Here is a 25,212-nt window from a genome sequence, read left to right as displayed (position 1 = left end):
TCCAAATCGTTTGTTCTATTCTATTTACTTTTATTCTCTTTTTCCTACTTTTCCTCTTTGTTGGACACAAGACCCAGCCTAGAAAAATACTCTTCGGTGAAGGTTCGGCTACCCCTGGGTGAGAGGATTACAGATGATTTTTCATTGAATTTCTTTTCCTTTCCTTTTTTTCTTTAACTTTTCTGTATTTTCTAAATGGTCTACAATGAACATCAATTGTTTGCGTAATTTAAAAAAACAATTAAGTGAAAAAAAATAAACAGGTAAGAGACAGTTATCTCTTTTGGGGATGCTGGTTAAACTGGAACAAGTGAATATTGGCCACCAATTACTGATGATGAGATGATGATGATGATGAACCTATAAATGTTAACTTACAAGGAAAAAGGGTCTTTGCAGATGTGATTAAGAAAGGATGTTGAGATGAGGAAATTATTCTGGATTATCCACGTGGGCCCTAAATCCAATCACAAGTGTTCTCATAAGAATTCAGTAGAGGGACTTCCCTGGCGGTCCAGTGGTTAAGACTTCGCCTTCCAATGCAGGGGGTGCGGGTTTGATCCCTGGTCAGGGAGCTAAGATCCCACATGCCTCGCGGCCAAAAAACCAAAAACATAAAACAGAAGCAGTATGGTAACAAATTCAATAAAGACTTGAAAAAATGGTCCACATCAAAAAAAAAAATCTTAAAAAAAAAAAATGAGGTAGAGACAGATTTGATACCTACAAAAGAGGAGGGGGCAATGTGACCACAGAGGCAGAGATTGGAGTAATGTGGCCACAAGTGAGGGAATGCCGGCAGGCACAGGAAGCTGGAAGAGGCACAAAATGGATTCTCCCCTAGAGCGTCTGAGGGGAGCACAGCCCCTGCTGACACCTTGATTCCTGCCCTTGTATGTCAAACTTCTGGCTGTGAGAGAATAAAATTTTATTGTTTTAAACAGCCAAGGTTGTGGCAATTTGTTACTGCAGACACAGGAAACTAACATACTTCTCTCCCCATAAGTCAAACCATCAGACAACTCTTTGTTTCTACTCCAATTTGCTTATGATGAAATGGCATTCTGAAATAGGTTTCTGAATACCCCCTCGGGTTTTTTTTTTTTAACTGAGGTTACTAGTTCCTTCAGAACTACTGAAGTTCTGCTTTGTTGGCATGACACTTTGTACCTGTCTGGCTCAAAAGTTATTTCCAAGATAGGAGGCAGAATACATACTATGACGAATAATCAGCACAGCAACATAGTAAACTGCAAAGGTCTGCTCTCAGCTTCAACTTTAACCCTTTTTCACTCATGTCATTTCCAAATTCAGTCTCACTTTTATTTCATTGAATTTTTAAATTTATTATTATTATTATTATTTTCTTATTTCTTGGCCGTGCCTTGGGCATTTGGGATCCTAGTTCCCCAACCAGGGATCGAACCCGCGCCCCCTGCAGTGGAAGCACAGAGTCTCAACCACTGGACTACCAGGGAAGTCCCCAGTCTCACTTTTAGTTCTACTATCTACCTTAATACTCAGCTTCACTCTCACACTGAAATCCTTCTGATATTACTTACTTTTAGAAAGATAAAGAGGACCGTCATTTACTGGACATATGCATTTGGGCACAAGGGACCAAGCTGGGAGTGTGGCACATGATACGGAACCTGAGATTACATGGCCAGTTAAGTGGAAGAGCTGGCATGCAAAGCCAGGTCTGTTTAATACAAATGCTCCTACTCCTTCCACTGCCTTTCAAGTTTGGGATTCTGGATTGCTTTGGAGTCTTCAAAATCTGAAATCTACCTAAGTACCTCCTTTTTCCTTCCCAATCAACAGGAAGGACATTTTTTGGGCAGAAGAACTAGGAACTGTATTGTTTTCTCCTTCTTATTCTTTAATGCACTATTAGGGACCAAATCAGGAGAAGGAAGGATAATGTGAAAGATGAGCAAAGAGGGTGCTTGCAAATACTATAGTCCATATGCATGACCACTACACTCTAGTGCCATTCTGGAGAGCTGGAAACATATGAACAGTGTGCTTGGGGTGTTCTAAGGAGTGACAGTGACTATGCTTGTGAGAACAAGATAAGATTTCATAAATGAGATGGTATGTGAGCTGAAACCTGCAAGTAATGCACCAGGTTGAGGGCTTCCTTGGTGGTGTGGTGGTTAAGAATACGCTTGCCAGCTCTATTTACAATAGCCAGGACATGGAAGCAACCTAAATGTCCATCGACAGATGAATGGATAAAGAAGATGTGGCACATATATACAATGGAATATTACTCAGCCATAAAAAGAAATGAAATGGAGGTATTTGTAATGAGGTGGATGGAGTTAGAGTCTGTCATACAGAGTGAAGTAAGTCAGAAAGAGAAAACAAATACAGTATGCTAACACATATATATGGAATCTAAGGGGAAAAAAAAAAAGGTCATGAAGAACCTAGTGGCAAGACGGGAATAAAGACACAGACCTACTAGAGAATGGACTTGAGGATATGGGGAGGGGGTGGGGTGAGATGTGACAGGATAAGAGAGTGTCATGGACATATATACACTACCAAATGTAAAATAGATAGCTAGTGGGAAGCAGCCACATAGCACAGGGAGATCAGCTCGGTGCTTTGTGACCACCTAGAGGGGTGGGATGGGGAGGGTGGGAGGGAGGGAGATGCAAGAGGGAAGAGAAATGGGAACATATTGTATATGTATAACTGATTCACTTTGTTATAAAGCAGAAGCTAACACACCATTGTAAGGCAATTATACTTCAATAAAGATGTTTAAAAAAAAAAAAAAAAAAGAATACACCTGCCAATGGAGGGGACATGGGTTCGAGCCCTGGTCCGGGAAGATCCCACATGCTGCGGAGCAACTAAGCCCGTGCGCCACAACTACTGAGCCTGTGCTCTAGAGCCTGCGAGCCACAACTATTGAGCCCGCGTGCTGCAACTACTGAAGCCTGTGCGCCTAGAGCCCGTGCTCCACAACAAGAGGAGCCACCGCAATGAGAAGCCTGCACACCACAACAAAGAGTAGCCCCCACTCGCCGCAACTAGAAAGTCCGCGCACGGCAACGCCAAGAATAAAATAAAATAAATAAAAAACATAAAAAAAGGACTAACCTCATTTCCATAAAGACAAGCAAAAAAACTTACCTTAAAAAAAAAAAGAATGCACCAGGTTGAGAAAGGGCGTTGGAGAAGGAAGGGGAAAACCAGGGAGAGGAAACAGCACTTGCAAAGGCCCATTCTCTTCACTGTCTAACGTCTATCCTTAAAGTACAGTGGAGGTCCTTCATAGGTCTGGTACAGAGGACATTCCATTTTTCTCCATTTATGTCCTCATATCTTTCTCCCCATCCCTATCTGACACTCACCACATTCCTCCTGCTGTCCTTCATATGCCACCTCTCTATTTCTTACTAGCTCTCACCTGGACCATTGCAATCACTTGGAAATAGCTTCCCCTTCTTTCACTCTGCCTTCCTTCAATCTATTTAAAAACACAGTTGCATATTGAGTTTTCAGCTCTGATCACCCATCTCCTCAGACTCTGAAATCTTTACATCTCCCACTTTCTCCAGAGTAGTCTAAACTACACAGCCAGCAAGCCACTATCTTTAACAAAGTCTTGCCCTGTCTTTCAAATCTCTTATCACCCCCTTTCTTTACGCTAACACTGGTCCTCAAACTTTGGTGTGAATCAGAATCTCCCCTGGGGTACTTATTAAAAATATACACGCCTGGGTTCCAACTCCAGATTCAACCTTAATGATTCTGTAAGTCTGGATTGTGGGAGTTTGTCGTTTGGTTTTGATGCTGGGGGACATCTATGTTGTTAAGTTTCCTCCTGGTATTTCCAACTCACTGAATTTTGGAAAACACTACACCAGTTTCAACTTTACCTAAATTTGGTAAGCTCCCCTATGCTTTCTCATTTAATTCGGGAGTTAAATTATTTTCTCCCAGAATCTCCTAATTCTCAAATCCAACGAATCTTTCAAGACCCAGATCAAATGCCACCTCTCCCAGGAAGCCTTTCTTGCTCTCTTTCGCAGTTCTTTGATATTTAGTGGCCCCTCTTGCTTATTCAGGAAGCGTCCAAGCCCCTGACAAGCCAATGAGTTTCTCCTGGACGGGGAGAGAGGGACACATTCATCGAAGTCCACCCCAACCCCTAGCCCTCAGGCGGGAATTCGGCGCAAGCACGATACTGTCGGAACACTGTCTGAATCGATAGTTCTTCCTGGAAAGCCAGGGCACACACACCCTCTACAGCCCGCCTCAGATGCCCTTCCCCAGTTATGAAACGAGGCACCAGCAAAACCACTCCGGATGACAGTCTCCCCAAGGTCGGAGATCAGGCAATTGGAGGGCGGGCGGGGACTACTCAGGGTCTAGCATTCAACTTTGAGAATGCAGCCCGCCACGCCAAGAAGAGACGGCAAAGGCGCCTGCGCCTTCTGGCCCGCTCCACCCCCGACCCCCACCCCCCGCCCCGGCGTTCGCCTCGCCCTCCGATTGGCTGCTCCTCGCACCAGCCGAGGCTCAGGGCTGCGGCCCACGTGGTCCACTGGCAGTCGCGGGATTGGTTGCCCGGATCGGGCTGCTGCGGCAGCCGGCGGGGTAGCGAGGTGGAGCGGTGTGGGAAGCCCCAAGCCGGTACCTTTGGGAATGAACGGCGGCGGGTGGGCTGCGGACAGCCTCTGCTGGCCTGGGCAGGCCTCCTGAGAGTCTAGGGCGTAAGAGTTTTGGGGGCTTCGGAAAGCGGGCTGCGGACCCCTGCCTGAGGCTTTGGTTTGAGCCCTGGATCCGGCCTTGTGTTTCCCCGGAAGGATGGCGTCTCAGTCTTTCCTGAAGTTGGTGGGGTTTGGACTTTATTATTATTATTATTATTATTATTATTATTATTATTATTATTATTATTATCAGCAGTAGTATTGTTATTGTTGTTATTATTATCGTTTTGAGAATACACCGTGTATAAGTATTGGTGGTCCTGCGCAGGGCGCCATGCAGAATGCCATGAGTTTGAAGCTGGAGGACGGAGGGCTTAGAGATGCTTGAGGGACGTCCTTAACCTACGTGAAATGTTGGAGGTAAGTCGGCTTTATAAACTGTGCTGATGCTTGTATAATCCAGGCGCTTAGGGTTTAGTAGGGAGGGTCGTTCACTGACTGAATTAAACTCTCGCTTACTGAGCCGCCTTCTGTGTCCCAGGCATCATTCTGAGTGTAATGGATGCAAAGGCCAGTAAAAGGAAGTTCTGGTTCTTTAGGAGCTCTGTGTAATGGGGCTGGTGGGAGAGACGGGAGGTGGGGGACGTGAATGGGTGAATAATTGGCGTGTGATGCGTACTGTGATGGGAAAAAGTGCTGTGGGAGTCAGAGGAGGAGATGACTGAGGGAGTTAGGGACCGCTTAACAGAGAAGGTGACGTTTGAACAAGGTTTTAGAACTACAGACTTTCTCCAGATTGAAAGGGGTAGGGAAGGCGCTCCAGACAGAGGAAAGCATACTGAGGAAGAGAACTAGGAAAGTGTGCCCTCTGTGTGTGGCTGGAGCACACTTGGAGCTCTGCTCACAAGTTTCATGCTTTTAGACCAGGTTATTTAAGTTCTCTTAGCCTGTTTGCTTTTTGTAACGTGTACTTACTTCTGCAGAGGTTGATGAGATAAAGGCTTGAGCCTCTAAACAGGCACTTTACTAGTTTCCCTCTTTGTAGAATTCAGTTGCTGAATGGAGAACACAGACCATAGCTGTACGTTTTTAACTATGGAGTATCAATCTATTGACATTTATAAATGGCTGAAGGAGGCATGTTGTGTCTCCAGAATTGTTATTTAGATACTGAAAACACAATGCTGAAAAGCTGGAGAGGTTGACATTGTTTGTGATCCTAGTACTTTAGCATAGCATGTAAGCGACAGTAAACCACGAGAAGGTGTCATTTAGAATAAATAAAATGCAAACAGCTTTCTCATTCAGAAATTAATCATCCATGTTGTGAATTACCCAGGCTTTGCATTGTTTCCTTTATCTTGCCCATGGCCTGGAGAAAAATGAAATTAAACCTTGTATTTAGCTGGTAGTGGAAAAATATAAATCTGGTAATCAGACCTCAGTTTCTCTTTCCAGCATTGCTGTTATTTTGCTATGGACCTTTGTCAAATCCTCGCCTCCCTGGGTCTTGGACTCTTTAGCAGACTCTTGTATAAAAGTTTTATGACTATACTTTTCATCTTTGTTGGCAGCAGAATTGTAAATCAAATTGTATGTTAAATGAACTGGAGTTTACTTTATAAAGGATTTTAGGAGAAAATCTTTTCTAAAGATTTTGCTTTAGAACTAGATTATAAATCCCTTCACAGACATCCCTGAGATTTTATCATGCATGGTGTTTGGACTCACTAAAACAAGAAATGTTTTTGAACTGTAAATGCTTCTCCACTCTACTCTGTATTACAAAAATTTTAAAAAAGCACCTCCAAAACAAAACTTGTTCAAGTTTGCGTTTTTGTACAGCAGAGTTGCTTGAGGTGCATAGTGGAAGATCAAATATTGAAAGCCCACGGTTGCAACTTATCTAAAAAGAAGTCTTTTTTTCTCACGGGTAAACCTAAGTTTTCTTGGATGTGAAAATAGGGTGTTGGGCTGCTCTTAGATAATACAAGGAGGTGAAAAGCAATGATGCAATGATGAGTGAAGTATAGTCTGACCTGGTATTGACATTGCTTCAGTGTTGGCTTTGACCAGGGTATGACCCCTTAATCTTCTCTCTGAGCTGATTCTGGTTGTGGTTTTTCCACATTGGTATGTTCTAGCCTATTTGGATACTGGTTTTATTATGTGTAAGAGTGTTTAATATTCTTTTGAATTACTGATATTTTCCTGTTTTTCTTTGTAGGTTGAGGTGAAAAATATGGCTTTGATATCTTCATGGAAAACTGCATTATTTCAATCCTGAATCTGGTTCGGTTCCCTTATTGACTTATTACTATATTAAAAATGTTTATTTAGCAGTGATTGTAAAATGAAAGTAATTAACATGTACATGTTTTTGGGGGGGAGACTAAGGGGAAACAGGTGTTCAGCCTAGAAAAACATTTCTCATTGGATTTCCTGTGAAGTCAGTGTGTCTTGGGTTTAACTTTGAAACAAATTAAAAAATTTAAAAATTAAAAAAAAAGTTTACTTAACTATGGTATTTGTTCCGGTAAAACCTTGTGGTTTAATAAGAATTTTTGCAAATATCCATTATACTCTTCTCATGGTATATAAAAGTGTTAATATTTTAAAATCTATAGGATATTCTATTTCAAAATTTAGTTCTGTTATCTTAGTGCTATCAGAAAATGTGCTTTGAATTGCTAAAATGAGTTGTATTGGACACCTGTCTCAGCAGAGGCACTTAAAAATCATTTTCATCCTTCCTCTTCTAGTAATGATTTTTTTTTTTTAACCCATATGTTTTCACCAACCTGCCAATCCAGTGGCAACTTAAGTGTTTGTGCAGTATTTCACTTGAGAAATAAGGTATTTCACTCAAGACTGAATTCTTGCTGTTGGAGGAGAGGATTTCTCTCCAATATTGGATTAGCAAAAAAAAGTAAAATGTTAATACAGAATGCCTCAAAAAGTGAAAGGTGGCCTGAATGAAAAATTTACTCTAAATACCTCGAATAATCTTTCAGTTTCCACATAATCATGACATGGAACAGCTCTTTGCCAAAAAACATTTATTCTTAAAATTTACTTAAGCGTTTCATAGAAACTTTAGTAGTAGCCAGAATAATTCATGTCAGCTTAGCAAACTCTTAACAGCAAGCAGAAAGAGCTTATGAAAAGATCCTGTCTTTACACAGTCATAGTTAGGGCAGTATTTTACTTCATCTCTTCATTAATAGCTTTGCTTTCACACTGAAGTCTTCAGACTCTTCTGTATATACATTCAACCCCTATTTTCCTTTAACCAGTTTCCCAAGGAAGATATGTGTGGTTCACAAAGGGATCTTTAAAAGGTGATAAACTGTAGCAAATGTTACTTAACAAATGAGTCCGAGCATATGGAAGGAGAAAGTGTTTCTAAGTATTTCTATAAAAAGCATGTCCGTGGGGGGGGCGGGGGGTGGTGGTGGTGGGATGAATTGGGAGATTGGGATTGACATGTATACAGTGATGTGTATAAAAGCGATAATTAATAAGAACCTGCTGTATTAAAAAAATAAATTAAAAAAAAAAAAGCAGGTCCATATTTCATACTGCTTGCAAACCGATAAAACCTATTTCTCATAGGCAGATAAAGGCTTTCCTTTCTCAAAAGGCCTGCTTCCCCTTCACTACCCACTCTACGAGGTCTAACTTGGGTTTTTCCTGAAGAGCTTCTATACCTCTTGTCCTTTAAGGAAGGGGACAGGAAAAGCTTCTGTGCCGAGTACCCTCTTTGATCCCCTTCTCTACGCTGACCCTCAATCCCCTGCCAGTCCTGATTCTCTCACTCTGACCAGCTTGGTCAACTCTAAGTAGAGGTGTCTAGGGAGCAAGCTAAAAGGTTAAGATCAACGAGTATATCCTTTTAAAGAAATCCATATGGCTGTTTAAAGTTCATACAATTATTAATTGAGGATGAGAAGTATCAAACAATGCTATTTACCATGCGGAAAACCAGCCCTCTGGCCTTATAGCGCAGTCATTTCGTTGTGAGATAAGGTGCTAATCCCTTTCAGCTCTCAGGGGAGTACAGTTTAATCAGATGCTGTACGTGTGTTGGATAACCTGTGATGGGACAAGCTCGGTGACTCCTCACGTAATTAAACACACAGCGGTAACAAAACACATAGCCAGAGGTGGCGAGAACGGTGTCGTTCACCCGGTTTTTACGACACAGTGGGCACACAGTCTTCATTTGGGGCAACAGGGGAGAATCAGAATTGTAGTCTAGGTGTACGGGTGGTGGTGGAGTAGGCAGGGCAGTCAATGACTTGATGGTTTCTTGGTTTCCGGATGAATACCACCACTCAAGGAACTGCAGGAAGAATACACCCACCGAAAGGCCAGTAGAGAGGCATGAGGCGGCACCTCCCACAGCTTGCTTCAGAGCTGACTTTATCTTCTCGCCAACGCTGTTTGGAGAACAGAACAAGGAGGCAAAAGGAGAAACTGTTTATTTAGGTACAATCACAGAACGACTAATATGCATGTAATTCTTACACTTTTCATTAGAATCGTTGATTCAGCTTGGGGATTGAATAGTTGCTGGACTGGCGTTTTCTCTTTAAGTGTCTATTCGAAACAGTTCCCTCTTTCTGACTTACCGTATTTTAGGAGTTCTAGGAGCTAAGCTTTGTTTTTAATAACTAGGGTTTTGTTTGTTTTGTGTTTTGAGAAAGAAATTAATGAGCCATTGATTATATAGACCTTTTATGGGGGTGGAAGATAGTATATCCAGGAAAAGAAATAACTCACTTAAAAAACAACTCAGCAGTACTGTGGAATATATTTGAACTTGTCAGAGAACACAGACACTAGGAATGAGATAGCACCATGGTTGAGAGCAGTCTTTAGAATTGTACTGATCTGGCTTGAATCTCAGCTCCGCCGCCTATTAGCTGTGTGGCCTTGGCAAGGTACTCAACTGTTAGAACTTAGTTTCCTCAACTGTTAAATGGTGCTAATGCATTTATTTCAGTGAGCTGTGATGAGGATTGAGATAACATACATAAACACCTAGCACAGGGCCTGGTACATAGCAAGTGTGCGCAAAAATGTAGCCAGTATGATAAGGAAGGTTACCGGGATGGCAATCCTTGTTTTATGGACACAAGAATTTTTTGATGATTTTATGAAATACCCCAAAGTGGACTGAGGGAGGTAAATTTCATAAAATTGGGATAAGATTTTAGGATTTATTAATCAAATATGTTGGGGAAATGTTAAGGCCTTACCTCCCAGCTGGTTGCTGCATCATGCTGGCTTCAGCTGGTCTGTGCTCCAGAGCTTGTATATCCTGAACTGTAAGTCGACCTAGCCGAACCCCAGCCAGACTCAGCAGTGGTGAGTGATGCTGAGCCTTTCCTAGGATGTATCGAAGCTGCTGTACAAGAAACCAGCCTTCCCAGGCCATGTTAACAAATGGGTAGGCTGCCAGCAAGGCTCTGTAAAATCGTTTCCAGCGGGAAGTAGGGGGATGGATGGAATATTCATCCTCTTCTCGCAGGCTAGAAATCAGCTTCTCCAGCTTCACTTTCAGATAGGGAAGAAGAACCAGGAACATAACTGACTTCCAAAGCTGCTTCTTTGGGAGACCAGCACTGGCCAATCTCTGAAGCTTGTGTGTGTCTCCCATTACGATCCTCTTTAAGCCATAAAAGTTTTCAGAAAACGAGGCGCTGGTTTTAGACAGATAATGTTGCTGGAGCAGAAGATCTAAAAGGGTGAAGATTTCATCAAACCACCTCCACAAGAAGCCATAGCGGGCAGGATTTGATTCTGCAAGAACCTAAAGCAAAAGAAATGAATGAAATTCATTCCATTACACAGCTACTATGCCTTGTAGTTATATTTCCTTTTTTTCCCTCTGAATTTCCACACTTTTCTTTCTGGGTCTACCTTAACTTCCCTGAAGTGCTGGGTATTTAGTACACATAACAAGAGACTCCATAACCATTAAATCATGTGATGTGAATTATATGCTAATTGGTTATTTCAAAACTTAGGACAACAAATAAATTCAGATTATTGGCTTGGTTTTTACCCGGACGTTCCTAAAACTTTTCAAAGAATTAAATCCTTACCTTGACCACATGCTGAAGAGCAGGTCTCACTGCTGTCATTAAACTGTCCTGTGCTACCACCTCAAAGATGGATGGCCGGTCATCCACCGCAGAAGCAGTTGTGATGTGAGCCCCGTGCTCAGCCATAGTTTCGTGTGTGCACTGGGTTTTACTTTGCCCACAAACTCTCTAGTAAGCATGAACTTTCGGGGGGTGCCAGATGGGTGCTATTTTACAGGAACTGGGCAAAAAAGACCTCTTCCGGAGGCAGAGGGGAGGGGTCTCAAGTGGAGGTGAAGAACGAAGTTAACGCGGACACCCACGTTAGAGAAGTAGTGTGTGGGAGAGGTGAGTTGATTAATGCTGCACCTCACAGGGAAGAGCGTGACTATGGGGGGACAGGTACGGCGAAGGAGCGCTGGCCTCTCGAGCGGCAGTCCTGGAGGCGGCCAATCACGAACTCTCAATCGGGAGGGCTCAAAAGCCAGGCGGCTCTGAGGGATCGAAGGTGCCAGTGCAGGCCGGCCCCAACGGCCTGGCTCAGCTGTGGGCTGTGCAATCCCCCCGCCCGCGCCAGTCCTTGCGCGCTGGCCCCAGGCGAGGCGCGAAGAACCCGCGACGCCGCGTTTGAAAGGAGGTCTCGGCTTTATGTCAGAAGCCGCAACCGGAAATAGAAGCCGCTTGGAAACCGGTGGCCGTGGAGAGGCGCTCTAGCCCCGAACGCGGCCCCGCGACCGGAACTAGAGAACTCTATGATCTCACAGGGACTTCCGCTTCCGCCCCCAGCTGAAAGTAAAGAAGGCTCTAGCGGGCTCGGTTGGAGAGGAGTTTTCCGCTGGTTGGTTTTACTTTTCTTAGCTGGTTTTGCATCGCTGTCTTGTTGGAAAGCCACAGCTCTGATATCTCTCTACAGAGTCTTTTTGGCAAGGTGTTGGGTCGCCGCACTGACGTCTGGCGCCTGGAGCCAGAGCTCGGCCTGTTGCTGAGGCCTTTGTTCCCTGGGGCGATAGAGATAGAGGCGAGGGACCCAAGGGAATGTGGAGATGGAAGGCTCACTTTGCTTGCGGCGGGGGTGGTGGCTCACTATTTTTGCCGCCTTCGGGAAGGATTTGAAGCGACATAGCCGAGATGGAAGCCTTAGCGTTATGGCTGCCAATTATTAAAAAAAAAACATTTCCTGCTGTTCAGAACTTGGGACGATTATTTTTCGTTCAAGCTGGTAGCTTGTCTTCTAGGTAAGGTTACGTTCAAGCAGAACTCTAGGCACTGACTACAGTAAATGAAAATGGTTCCTACCCTCGAACACGGTAGGATGCGTCACATTAGCGATATGAATACAGTGCTAAAACGGAGTGATGCTATTGAATTCTAACTAGCATGAATTGGGGAGGCTTGGCAGAGAAGGTACTTTTCATTGTATACCAAAGTTAATGTAATTAATCTTACCTTTTGCAAACTGCTTTTACATCGTATGCAATTGCCTTGAGTAGCTGCAGGTTCACTGAATTTGGATAATAGTTAAAGTTCATCTCCTCTCTCTCCAACCTCTCCCCTCAACCCCTGGGCTAAATAGCTAGAAATAGAAGGTATTATTTGCTTACTTTACACCGTAGAGGACGTTATGGTATAAAGATAGTTAATTGTTTCACATAATGAGAACGCTCGAACAGGGTTTGGGTTTAGTTGTTTCAATAGGAGAAATAAAATCTTGCAAATTAACCTTAATTGTGGTTCCAAAAAGTGTTTCAGGGAATTCCCTGGCGGTCCAGTGGTTAGGACTCTGTGCTTCCACTGCGGGATTCATGGGTTGGATCCCTGGCCAGGGGAACTAAGATCCTGCATGCAGCGTGGCCAAAAAAAAAGTGTTTTATAGTCTGATTGGATACCTGCTGGAGAAAGTCACATTGATGGAAGATTTTACCTTACAGAGTTTTAAGGAGTAGAGATAACGTATCTATATAAAACACCTAGCTTTAGATTCTTGGTCAGTGGTAGCTCTTACAGAGAGGCTTTTCTTAAGTGAACAGCAAAAAGACAAAGTTGAGAAATAGCATCACCTAAGACGAGTGGGAAGTTAGTTAAACATTGTTATCAGTTAGGGTTCTTTGGTTACAAGCAACAGAAAACAGGCTAATTTAAACTAAAAAATTTATTAGAAGAATATGGAGTAGCTAACAAAATAAGGAAAACCAGCTCTGAGGGAACAGGAATTACACAGTCCTACTGGATGTTTCTAGCAAGAATTAGCAAAGTCTCATACAGGCATCGTTGTTGCAATGAATGAGCTTCAACAAATTTCTGTCACTGTGCTTATGATTCAGATCCCTATTGACTGACCTTGGTTCAGATTTCATCTCCACTCCCTGTTTCACTCTTAGCCAGAAGAGTGCAAGACACCTTAATAGTCCTTTGAGAATATTCCAAAAGTAAACTGATGTTGTTATGTGAGAAAAAAGGCAGTCAAAAATAACAATGTCAATTATTACAGCCAATAAGTAATAAACACCTCATCACAAATCCCACTCCCAGGTTTGTGGTGTAATAAATAAGACAAAAATTGATTGCACTTATGTTAAAAGGTGTTAAGAGCCATCAGATAGGTTAATATGGTGAGTTTAGAGGAAGAGACAGTAACAGCTGGGAGAAATGAGGCTGTTCAAACTAGCTTAAACAGAAGCTATATTGGCCTTTGTAACCAAAGGGAAGATCGTTTCTAACCTCACGTTTTATCTCAGCTTCTTTCTGCCAGTTGGCTTTCTAATACAGCGATGTAACCTGGTATCTCCTGCATCTTATATCAGCACCAGATGTCCACTGAGAAAGTTTTGTGGATTAGGTGGACCTCAAAAGATGAGTACATTTGGGGAAAGTCACAGTCATGGTGACAGGGTTTTCCAGGCTAAGGGAGCAGCATGGATTGTATTTGAGGAGGAAATTGTTTGCTTTAAATATAGAGAGGAAAATAGACCAATAATACATAGTCTATACTGTTGACCATAATATAGATTATGGAGGCTCTTAAATGCTAATTTTAGTACTTTGCCTGTGGACATTCATTCATTTATTCCGTAAATACTGAATACATCCTGTGCGCCAAGCATTATGCTAGGTGCTGGGTAGACAGTAGTAATAAAAACAGACTTGGTATCTGCCCTCATGGAATTTACAGTCTAGTTGGGGAGAGAGATAATAAACAAGTAAAGAAACTAATATATAATTTACAAATGGAATAAGAGGGCTATGATGGGGGTGGCAGTGGGGCCTGGGAGAGAAGAACCTTTTAGACTGGGTAATCAGGGAGTGCCTTTATGAGATTACAGTTAAAATGAGGCCTAAATTATGAGCCAGCCAGCCCTGTGTAGAGTTGGGGAAAACGAATATTAGGTAGGAGGAGCGGTAGTTGTGAAGGCCCTAGGATGGGAAGGAGCTTGGCGTATTTGAGAGCTGCAAAAGCTAGCAAGAGGTGAAATGAAGAGGAAATGAGGAGTGACTGAAAAGGATAAAATGATGTTAAGAGAGGTAGACAGGAGCCAAACCACTCATAGGCCATGGGAAGGAAACTGGATTTTAGTCAAAGTATAATGGGAGGTCATTGAAGGATTTATACACTAGAGTTATGACCAGGTTTATATTTTTAAGATGACCCCGTAATGGTTATGTGGTTACATTTACTTGGTGAAAATTCATCAAGCTTTATATTTTTGGTGTGCACTTTTTGGAATGTTCATTTATACTTCAAAAAAAAGTTAAACAAAAATCTGGCTGCTGTATGAATAATGGTTGGGAGGAGAGTTGAGGTTTCTAGTAGTTCAGGCAAGAGGCGATGGTGGCTTGGAATAATGAGGTGAATAGAAGGGATTGGATGAATTTGAAATATATTTTGAAGGTAGGATTGACAACTTGGAGATGGAATGAATGTGGCAGTTAAGAGAGAGAGAGGGCTTCCCTGGTGGCGCAGTGGTTGAGAGTCTGCCTGCCAATGCAGGGGACACGGGTTCGAGCCCTGGTCTGGGAAGATCCCGCATGCCACGGAGCAACTGGGCCCGTGAGCCACAATTACTGAGCCTGCGCGTCTGGAGCCTGTGCTCCGCAACAAGAGAGGCCGCGATGGTGAGAGGCCCTCGCACCGCGATGAAGAGTGGTCCCCGCTTGCCGCAACTAGAGAAAGCCCTCGCGCGGAAACGAGGACCCAACGCAGCCAAAAGTAAAATAAATAAATAAATAAAAGAACGTGAATTTCTTTAAAAAAAAAGAGAGAAATCAAGAATGACCCCCAGATTTCTGGCTAGTAATTTCTGGCAGTGTAATTTGTTCAAATAATTGCAATCATAGCAAATATTTACATAGTCCATACTATGTGCAGGCATAGTTCTAAGTGCTTTACATACATGAATTCATTTCATCCTTGTAATAATATTATGATTGGATATTAGTATTTCTTCCATTTTATAGAGAGAAAACTAAAGAGCAAAGAAATGGGGAAAACTGGGAGAAGGATAGGTTCTGTACAAATTAGGAAACGAGGAGCTGTTGAAAGTTTTTGAACTGGGGAGAGGTAGGAATCAAAGATTTTTCTGGTGGCATCTCTTTACAAAATCCACCTCTGTCTTCTGTGAGTTGTACCTGGAACCACAGTTTTTAAACAGCGCCCCCATACTCTTATGATTTGCTTAATTTGGGTGGGCCATATGTGCAGACTTACCCATCAGTGTGGTTAGCAATTTGGTGGTGAAGTTTGGGGACTAGGTCAAGGCTAGAGATAGATATTTTGGAGTCATATGGGTAGGAAAAATGATTGAACCCATGGTATTGCTAAAGGGATAGTGTAAAGAAAATGTATGAGTATAGAACTTAAAAAAAAAATGCTTGTTACTTTCTCCCTCAGATACCATCCTATATCTCTTCTCTTTCAGCCATACTTTCTTATGGAGTTATCTGTTTTCATTTCCTTACCTCCCATTTATCTTCAGACTTCTGTAGCATGGCTTTTGCCTTCATTATCTCTGCTGATGGTCTCAGCAATGACATCAAAGACCTTTGTGCTGCTAAATCCTTGTACACTTTTCGGCCCTTCCTCCTTTTCTCTATAGCAACTGTTATTGTTGACCACTCACTCATACATTTATCCCTTCAACAAATTTTGGGGAGGGGGCGGCTAGGCCTCAGAGATATAGTATATAGTTCCTATACTTTCATAGAACTCTAAAAACGTCCTAAATGATTATGACCACCTGCCTTTTCTTCTACCTCTCTACTTCTCAGTCCCCTTTGCACTTTGGTTTCCCAACTTCTGCCTCAGGCTCTCATTCTTCACATTCCTCCTCTTCTTCTTTTTTGGTTAAAGACTTTATTATTACTTAGAGCAGTTTTAGGTGGGAAGTTTTCATTTTGAGGGGAAGGTACAGAGATATCTAGGTCTTGGTTTCTGAAAGGAACTTACTTTTGTGTAAGCACGCCTATTACATGCTGGGCGCCTTACCTACTTTAAGCTTCACAAGCTGGAGAGAGTTATATCACTGGCTTTATTTCACAAGTAAGACTAAGGCTGAGGAGACGTTAAGTAACTTTCCTAATCACATTCAGGACAGGGATTCGATCTCAGATGGATTCAAACTCAGATCTGAGGCCATGTCAACCTCTTTTCCTTGCACCACTCTCCTCCAGTCCCACACCCTTGTATGGTCTTGGGCTGGATCACCATTGTCCACATTCCTGAACTGGCCAGGGAAATTAGCTGGGGTTTTTTTTTGTTGTTTTTTTAAGAAAACAGGGTGTTTCACTATCCCTATGTGTAAGTTTTTAGAGAACTCTTGTGCGAGGAAACAAATCCAGGGAATGTCAGCTTGTTTAATAGATCCATTCCGATAGTCAGTGAACTTCCTCGGAGGCCCGGACCTCAGGTCGCTTCCCGACTGCGCAAAATTTTTCCGTCTCCAAGGCGGCAGAGATGACCGCTTTTCTGGTTCTCCCGCGCGCCTGGATGACGTCACACGGCGAGGCTGTCTGACGTCAGAGTTTCCTGTCCACCATCTTTGTCCCTGGCAAAGTGGGTTTTGCGCAGTGGCTTAGACCTGGAGAAGGAGTCGTGACGTGCAGGAAACCATTACAACACCGCTCGGGCCGTGCTCTCTGGCCGCTGCTGCCACCCCTGCCCTTGCCTCCGGTGAGTTCAGGGCGGCTAACTTTGGGGTGTGTCCCTCTTTCATGGGGAAGGGGGCCAGGCTTGGTTGGAGACGGGCGGAGGAGAGGAATCTTAGGAGCGTGACCGTTGAAGATGGAGTGAGCCGTCGGGTGTGACCGTTGTGAGGAAGAGGGTTGGAGAAAGGGACTCCACCGCTGGAGCGGGGTGAGGGAATCCTCGGGGTGGCAGCTGGGAGTTGGGGGGCACTGGGGGAAAGATATGTTCGAAGTGGGGGGTTAGGAGGGCCAGAGGCCAGGGGTGTGGCCGGTAGAGACTGGAGGCCGAGGGGAGAACCTTCTACCCGGTTTGGCGTCGTTCACTGAGAGGCTGGGACGTGTCCAGGTACCAGAAGGGGAAAGGGGTTCCCCCAAAGTTTTGCTCATAGATGGGCAGACCTCGCCCGTCTTCTGTAATTTGAGATTGAGACATCTCTGCCTCACCTCGTAATGGAGGAACATATCCCTAGAATCTTGACCACCTGGGGAAAGAAGAGGAATTCCTGACGTTGGAGAAAGGGAAGAGAAACCTCCAGAATTGACCCGATGTGAGAGAGGGGGAAGCAAGTGGGAGTAAATCTTAGCCCGGAGATTTTTCTTTCTGGTCTTAGAAGGAACGGTCTGGTTTGAGAAAGACTGTAGATTAAGACAGAGGTAAAGAAACTGGAACTTCCTGTTATTCCATATTCTTTGAATCCAAAGAATTGATTCATGCTCTTTGTTTTCAGAGCACTGAAAACAGTGCCCATTTGGGGGGCAGACTTTTTTTAACTCACCTGGCTGCTTCATTATGAAGCAGTGTGAATAAAGTGTGAATGCTTCATTAAACTTTGACTTTTAAGAAGTGTTTTTTAAATGCCAAACACTGTTATAATCATGTGGTTTAAAAGAGAAAGTAAAGAAAACTCAGTCTTAGAAAAGGAAGAATGACAAAGAAAGTGGTCTCAGTGAGGAACAATTTAAATTATTAATCACCTCCCTGGTATAATTCTGTTGCTTAGCCTCAGGGTACACTTACAAAGTCATAATAGAAAGCAGCAGATGAAGGAGATGTAGCTGTACAAGAAAACGTGTAACATTCCAATGATGACTAAGCGTGGTGGTAAGATGAGAACTGTTTGCAGGTATCTTAATAGTTTTAAACTCCCAAAGAAGCAGAAAGTATAGTGTTCTGCAAATAGCCTCACTGAAAATTGGGTGGTAAAGTTAATACAAAGCTAACATTCTGTGGCTTAAGAGACTCAAGAAAGTCCAGTTCTTCCATCTTTTTTTTTCTTCTTTAACACACCCGTATTTTAAAATATTACGAACCAAGCTGAACGGGGAACGAATTAGGTAGGACGCATTTTCCTTTCTTCCTTCTTTTCTCTCCTTCCAGGCATAAGTTTTCCAGAGTTTATTTCAGTTAAGAATTGGATGTAAAACTTCAGAGCTTTTTTCTTACCGGATAATGTTAAAAAATTACTTTGTGGTCACTTTTAAATGGAAATTGCAGGTGTGTCTGTTGTAATGAGTTGTCTGCTGTCATTTCTTATGCAATAAATGATACCTGAAGATGCCATTGTCTTTGCATTATTGAAATATCTGATTAGCACCTCTCACCCTTGTAATGAAAGATTGCTGAAGTGACCTTTCTGCTTTATAATTTGGTCAACTGTTCACTTTTTCCCTACCAGCACCAACTGTGTAAAGTCCTACTTTATGCGAAGAGGGGATTTAGTGGCCTCACCAACTCTAATTTAGCTGCCATTTCCCAGAGAGCCATTTGAAATTAAGACCCTATTAATTTTTTTCTGGCCTTATTCTCTCTACGGGCACCGGAAGGAGGGAGGAATAGTTGAGAAGGGACTTTCACAACCTATATTTAGTAGAAACTAGGTTATGTTAAATATAGATGTATTATCCTGTACAGGGAGACCTTTTCTGAAATGCAGTGACATCATACTCTGGGCTAGGGAAGTTAGAGTGATTGTGGTTTTGACTGGCAGCATTATTTTTTTTTTAACAATGTGCTGAGGTCATACCTCATGTCCTCAGAACAGCCGGTGACTTCTCTAGTTTGATCTGGTAAAAAGGTAGTGTGACTTCCAACTCCATGATGGCTTGGCTTTGCCCTGCCCTGGGACTCTCCTGAGGAATAAATTCCCCCGCAGCTCCCAGAAGGAACTTGATTTTTGAGGCTCTTCAGCAAATACTTGACTTATTCTTTGAACTCTATCTTGGCTGCTTTTTCTTTGGCTTCTAAAGCAGACAACAGTTTTCACCATCCTATGTTTTAGAGAATCTGACTATATTCATCTCTGGTGTGTGATTAAGAGTGTCTCATTTAAAAAAAAAAAAGTGTCTCATTAAAAAATATATATAGGGACTTCCCTGGTGGTGCAGTGGTTAAGAATCCGCCTGCCAATGCAGGGGACACGGGTTTGATCCCTGGTGTGGGAAGATTCCACATGCCACGGAGCAACTAAGCCCGTGCGCCACAACTACTGACCCCACGCGTTGCAGCTGCTGAAGCCCACGCACTCTGGGGCCCATGTGCTGCAACTGCTGAGCCTGTGTCCTGCAACTAATGAAGCCCACGCACTCTTGGGCCCATGTGCTGCAACTGCTGAGCCTGTGTCCTGCAACTAATGAAGCCCGCGCACCGCAACGAAGAGTAGCCCCCACTCGCCACAACTGGAGAAAGCCCACGTGCAGCAACGAAGACTCAACGCAGCCAAAAAATACATACATATGCAATATTTTGAGGTGAAATTCACATAACATAAAATTAACCATTTTAGAGTGAGCAGTTTGGTGGCATTTGGTACATTCACAGTGTTGTGCAACCCCGCCTCTTCTCATTTGTTTTTGTTTAGTTTATTTTTATTTTTGGGGAATTTCTTTTGGCTTAAGTCAGGAACTGACATGATAAAATGTTGCTCTGCCAATATGTGTAAGGGATATTTCATTACTGTTTTGTGTAGGACAGTGCGAGATAAGAGAGTGGTATGTTTCTCCTTTCTCTTTAAAAGCAGGGGTTCTTAATTTAGGGTCTAAGATTGTGTACTTGATTCTCTCCTCTTCCCTGAAATTTTGTGGGCTGGCACATTATTCTCTAGTTAAGAACTTAGTGCTCACAATGTAAAAGGACAGAAATCTATTCCTTGATGATGAAATTTGTTAGGGGAAGTAATGAAATGTGTGGGTCACTAATAAAGGTACGATTTAAGACTAGGTTAATTTAATGTTTAACAGATTGTGCTGAAATTTTCTGTTAAAAATTTAATATATGTGAATGTGTATGAGAGCTTTAGAAAACAGAACGATCTGGGGGCCCTTTTTCAAAGAAACAGTGAGAAATTCCAAGCAGCTTTTGTCTTTAAATCTTAAGCAAGTTTTAAGTTTTGATGATCCCAAAGGATTAGAGTGGCGTAACAACATCCTGGATAGACCATAATGGCCTTGAGCTATGGCCCTCCTGTCAGGCTCTAGTACTGTAATCATTTCTGTATACTGGTTTTCCTTTTTGTATATATAAGTTCTTAGATGATAACTTCAGATTTATTCCAGGTCTTTTTTTTTTTTAATTAATTAATTAATTTATGGCTGTGTTGGGTCTTCGTTGTTGTGCATGGGCTTTCTCTCGTTGCGGTGTGTGTGGGCTTCTCATTGCGGTGGCTTCTCTTGTTGCGGAGCACGGGCTCTAGGCTTGTGGGCTTCAGTAGTTGTGGCTCACAGGCTCAGTAGTTGTGGCACATGGGCTTAATTGCTCCGTGGCATGTGGGATCTTCCTGGACCAGGGCTCAAACCCACATCCCCTGCATTGGCAGGCGGATTCTTAACCACTGCACCACCAGGGAAGTCCCTATTCCAGGTCTTTTATGTGAAGGACTCCTTTCTTCAGTTTGCCTACTTCACATTTAGTTTACATTGTGAATGGATTAAATGATTAAATGGATTAAAAGATTATAATTCTTTGAATTTTAGCTAGAAAAGACATGAAAATACTACATAAGACAAGCCTCTGTTACAGGCTCACTTTAAATTATAACAAATAGTGTCAAATCAGAAATTTCTGTATTCTATAATGATTTGTGTGAGTTCTAGCTCACTTCTTTTAACAAGGTAAATTCAGTGAAATTCTTGTACAACCTAAAGCACTATTGTATAAGGATCAGTACTATAAACATTAAGTAGCTCCTTGGAAAGATAACAAATGAGTCTAATTTCCCTTAAATAGTCCAAGTAGTACATTTTAGAGAAGAATTTTGAGCCAACCTTTTTGCATTATTTTATGGTTTTCTGGCTTTTTTCCTTAATTGCATTGATTTGTTGAGTGCTTAGGTCTTTTTCCTCAGATCCATAATTACCATTGTTTGTGGAGGTATTATCACTCAAGTTTGCCAAATATATTATCACTCATGTTGTTTTGACCAGAAAATAATGAGTAGGTGCCAGGGCATCTATCCAAAATTTGGTGATAAGTATTAGTAATGATGGTGGTCAGTTAGAAGATAATCATTTTTAAAAAAAATTATTTATTTGGTTGTGTCGGGTCTTGGTTGTGGCAGGCGGGCTCCTTAGTTGAGGCTCGCTGGCTCCTTAGTTGTGTCATGCGAACTCTTAGTTGCGGCACGCATGTGGGATCTAGTTCCTGGACCAGGGATCGAACCTGGGCCACCTGCCTTGGGAGCGCAGAGTCTTAACCACTGTGCCACCAGGGAAATCCCAGAAGATACTCATTTTTGAGTGCAGCAGGAATATTTTTTTTTTTTTAATTTACTTATTTTATTTATTTATTTTTGGCTGTGTTGGGTCTTCGTTTCTGTGCGAGGGCTCTCTCCAGTTGTGGCAAGCGGGGGCCACTCTTCATCGTGGTGCACGGGCCTCTCACCATCGCGACCCCCCTTGTTGTGGAGCACAGGCTCCAGACGCGCAGGCTCAGTAGTTGTGGCTCATGGGCCCAGCTGCTCCGCGGCATGTGGGATCTTCCCAGACCAGGGCTCGAACCCGTGTCCCCTGCATTAGCAGGCAGATTCTCAACCACTGCGCCACCAGGGAAGCCCGCAGCAGGAATATTATTAAAAGAAAATTTTAATGTATTTAAAGAAGTCAGGTACATTGGACAAAATCTTAGGGTTTCTCAAATCAGAAAACATTGTCTCATTATTTGGGGAGAAATGTGATCAGTCCATGCTGTTTTTGTTTTACCAGTGGAGCCTTATGTCAACTGGATTAATTCTGGAAATTGGAACAGAAAAGTTAAAGTTGAAGCTGGGATCCATGTTCTTTTAAGTTTTAACACCAGTTCTGATTCTCTTTAGTACTCAGTGTGACTGAACAAATATCTCAGTTTTTTGCATTGTTTTTAACTGTAAACTGATATTTTTTATTTTGGGGAATACTCGGGGGAATTGTAGGTTGTTGGAAATATGAAATCCATAATTTAAAAAAAATCCATGCATAACACCTCTCTAGATGTTTGCCTCTCTAGGTGTTTGTCATGAAAGAGTATTGTCCTACTAATCTAGGCTTTTCTTTTTTTTCTAAAAGAAATTCCTTTTATTGATAGTTGCATGTAATGGTGAATAGGTTGATAAAATTTTTTTCTCTTTCAGTTTTACTCTGCTTCAGAATATATGTCTTGGAGTGACTCCATCTTGAGGCGGGGAAGTAAATCAGATTTGCTTTAACGGAAAGTAATGGGGAGGTCTTTTGAAACAAACTTTTCCTTATTTTAAATATTGGAGTTACTAACTGACAATGCATTTATAAAAAGATGTAGCTTTAGGTCTTGGAGGCTCTGAGGAGATAATTGTGGATAAAATCATAAAACTATGATAGGTTCAGATTATCACTCTATTCCATTAGGCCTTTGGATTTTGTTCCAATTAGCTTTTGAGGCAAGGATTACATTCTTAATTATCCTTGCATCCCTTTGGATCACCAGTGATGGTGGTAAGGATGAAGATACTTTCTGAATGCAGAAAGTCTTGTATATAAATGATCTTAAAATTAGTTGAATGCCTTGCTGGACATAAGTAACTTGGATAAAGGAATTCTTTTCTCTTGTTGTAGGTGCACATTAAAGATCCACAACCATGACTGACTCCAAGTACTTCACAACCAATAAAAAAGGTGAGTATGAGAACCTGATCACAGCCTATTTTGAAGATTCTTCAAAAGTCGTGGTGTAAGATTGTTCCAAGTAGAATGCTCCTGACCTCTTGAGACATGCATGTCTTGGACCATCTCATTGGGGATATTCTACAGAAAAGTGTATTGAGTAAATTATTAAAGTATGGGTTTTTAAAGATATGGCTGTGGTGCACATCATTTTGACTTGAAGGTTTTAGTGAAAGGAAAAGATCCAAGATTGATCCGTTGAAGATTGATAGATCTGAGGAGGGTAAAAGGAAGAAGCACATTTATTTTCTCTTTTTTAAAAAAATTGAGTGTACTTGGTTTACAATGTTGTGTTCGTTTCTGGTGCACAGCAAAGTGATTCAGTTGTGTGTGTGTGTATATATGTATGTGTGTGTGTGTGTATATATATATATATGTATACATATATGTATTCTTTTTCAGATTCTTTCCCATTATAGGTTATTACAAAATATTGAATATAGTTCCCTGTGCTATACAGTAGGACCTTGTCATTTATTTAACATATACTAGTTTGTATCTGCTAATCCCAAGGTCCTGATTTATCGCTTCGTCCCCTCCCGTTTGGTAACCATAAGTTTATTTTCTATGTGAGTGTTTCTGTTTTGTAGATAAGTCCATTTGTATGATTTTTTAGATTCCACGTAAAAGTGATACCATATATTTGTCTTTCTTCGTCTGACTTACTTCACTTAGTATGGTAATCTCTGGGTCCATCCATGTTCCTGAAAATGGCAGTATTTCATTCTTTTTTATGGCTGAATAATACTCCATAGTATATATAAACCATATCTTCTTTATCCATTCATCTGTGGATGGACACTTAGGTTGCTTCCATGTCCTGACTATTGTAAATAGTGCTGCCGTGAACATTGGGGTGCATGTATCTTTTCGAATTAGAATTTTCTCTGGATATATGCCCAAGAGTGGGTTTGTTGGATCACATGGTAACTCTAGTTTTTTAAGGAACTTCCATACTGTTTTCCATAGTGGTTGCACCAAATTCTTTTATTTTTTACTTGGAAATAAACATTTTATTACAAGGAGTACTACTAAAGCAATACAGCAATAAAAAGTAAAAATGAAAGTTCTCTCCCTCCCTATTCCTGTTCCTGACGGGAACTCGGTATGTATCCTCAATCTTTTCTGTGCATGTATTAATACATATGATTTTTAAAAATTTTAACAAAAAATGATTATGTGAAACAATGCATGGAAATTTGATATTTTCTTATCCTTCCACACATGATGATTTCATACCATCATTTCTGAATTATGGCTGCCAAAAGGCATAATCTCAGTGTAATCATGAGGGAACACCCATGACAGCTGAGGGTGTTCTATAAAATGACTGGCCTGTACTTTTTAAAAATGTCATTATCATGAAAGACAAAGGCTGACCAGCTGTTTCAGATTAAAGGAGACTAAAGAGACATGACGGTAAATGTAATGCATGATCCTGCCTTGGATCCTGGCCCAAGGAGGATGGGGGTAAAATTACTATAAAAGACTTTATCAAGATCTTTGAATAAGGTTTATAGATTAGATAATGACAATATATCAATGTTAAATTTCCTGATTTTCATCATTGTATTATAGTTATGTAACATAATTCCTTGTTCTTAGAAATTATACACTGACATATTTAGAGCTAAAGAGACATGATGTCTACAGTTTACTTATTCAATGAATCAAAAAACATGTATAAATATATAAAAAGTATGATAAAGCAAATGTGGCATAATGTTAGCAGATGGGGAATTTTGCAACTTTTCTTTAAGATTAAAATGATTTCAAAAGAAAAAGAAAATGGGAGGGCACAAACAGTGGCCTGGAGCACCAGAAAATTTTCTAGAAAGCACAAGCATATTTCTGTCATTTGGAGTTATTTAAGGGTAAACTTCTATTATAATACAGAAAACACCATAGAGAGTTGCTTAATTACATTAGCTACTAGTCCATGGCTCTCAGCCTTGCCTGCACATTGGAATTGCCCAGTGAAGTAAAAGACAGTAGGTGATGTCCAGTCCTACCCCTGCAGATATCCTGATCTCTTTGGTCTGGGATATGGCCTAGACATGGGGTTTTTTTAAAGCTCCCCAGAATTTTCTGATGTGTAGCCG

General features: G+C 41.7%; 2 protein-coding genes, 1 long non-coding RNA gene and 1 other non-coding gene across 6 annotated transcripts in view; 3 read left to right on the top strand and 1 right to left on the bottom strand.

Moving 5' to 3' along the window:
- The first annotated feature begins 4,594 nt into the window (after positions 1-4,594).
- LOC118886307 lies at positions 4,595-7,182 on the top strand. Its single transcript, XR_005017710.1, has 3 exons — positions 4,595-4,857; positions 5,002-5,093; positions 6,901-7,182. It is a non-coding gene; the product is annotated as an uncharacterized LOC118886307 (long non-coding RNA).
- LOC118887569 lies at positions 6,684-6,780 on the top strand. Its single transcript, XR_005018048.1, has one exon. It is a non-coding gene; the product is annotated as a Z30 small nucleolar RNA (small nucleolar RNA).
- PEX12 (peroxisomal biogenesis factor 12) lies at positions 7,058-11,531 on the bottom strand. Its single transcript, XM_036835848.1, has 3 exons — positions 10,787-11,531; positions 9,938-10,491; positions 7,058-9,115 (listed from the first exon to the last, which is right to left on the bottom strand). Exons 1-3 carry the CDS (start codon positions 10,910-10,912, stop codon positions 8,716-8,718), a joined length of 1,080 nt encoding a protein of 359 aa, XP_036691743.1. The 5' UTR covers positions 10,913-11,531; the 3' UTR covers positions 7,058-8,715.
- The window catches only part of AP2B1 (adaptor related protein complex 2 subunit beta 1), a 127,293-nt gene continuing 113,602 nt past the window's right edge, over positions 11,522-25,212 (top strand). The window contains exons 1-2 of one of the 3 annotated variants that reach the window (XM_036835846.1): positions 11,522-11,603; positions 23,003-23,062. In XM_036835846.1, coding sequence (XP_036691741.1) covers positions 23,026-23,062 — 37 coding nt within the window. In that variant the 5' untranslated portion in view covers positions 11,522-11,603; positions 23,003-23,025. Of the gene's footprint in view, positions 11,604-16,626; positions 16,929-23,002; positions 23,063-25,212 lie in introns of those variants that run through there. The other 2 variants (XM_036835847.1, XM_036835845.1) reach the window with 2 other exon arrangements.

This window comes from Balaenoptera musculus, chromosome 20 (assembly GCF_009873245.2).
Source record: "Balaenoptera musculus isolate JJ_BM4_2016_0621 chromosome 20, mBalMus1.pri.v3, whole genome shotgun sequence".
In the NCBI taxonomy this organism is placed as follows: Eukaryota; Metazoa; Chordata; class Mammalia; order Artiodactyla; family Balaenopteridae; genus Balaenoptera; species Balaenoptera musculus.
Note: the sequence above shows the minus strand (reverse complement) of the source record. Positions and strands in the feature narration are given on the sequence as shown.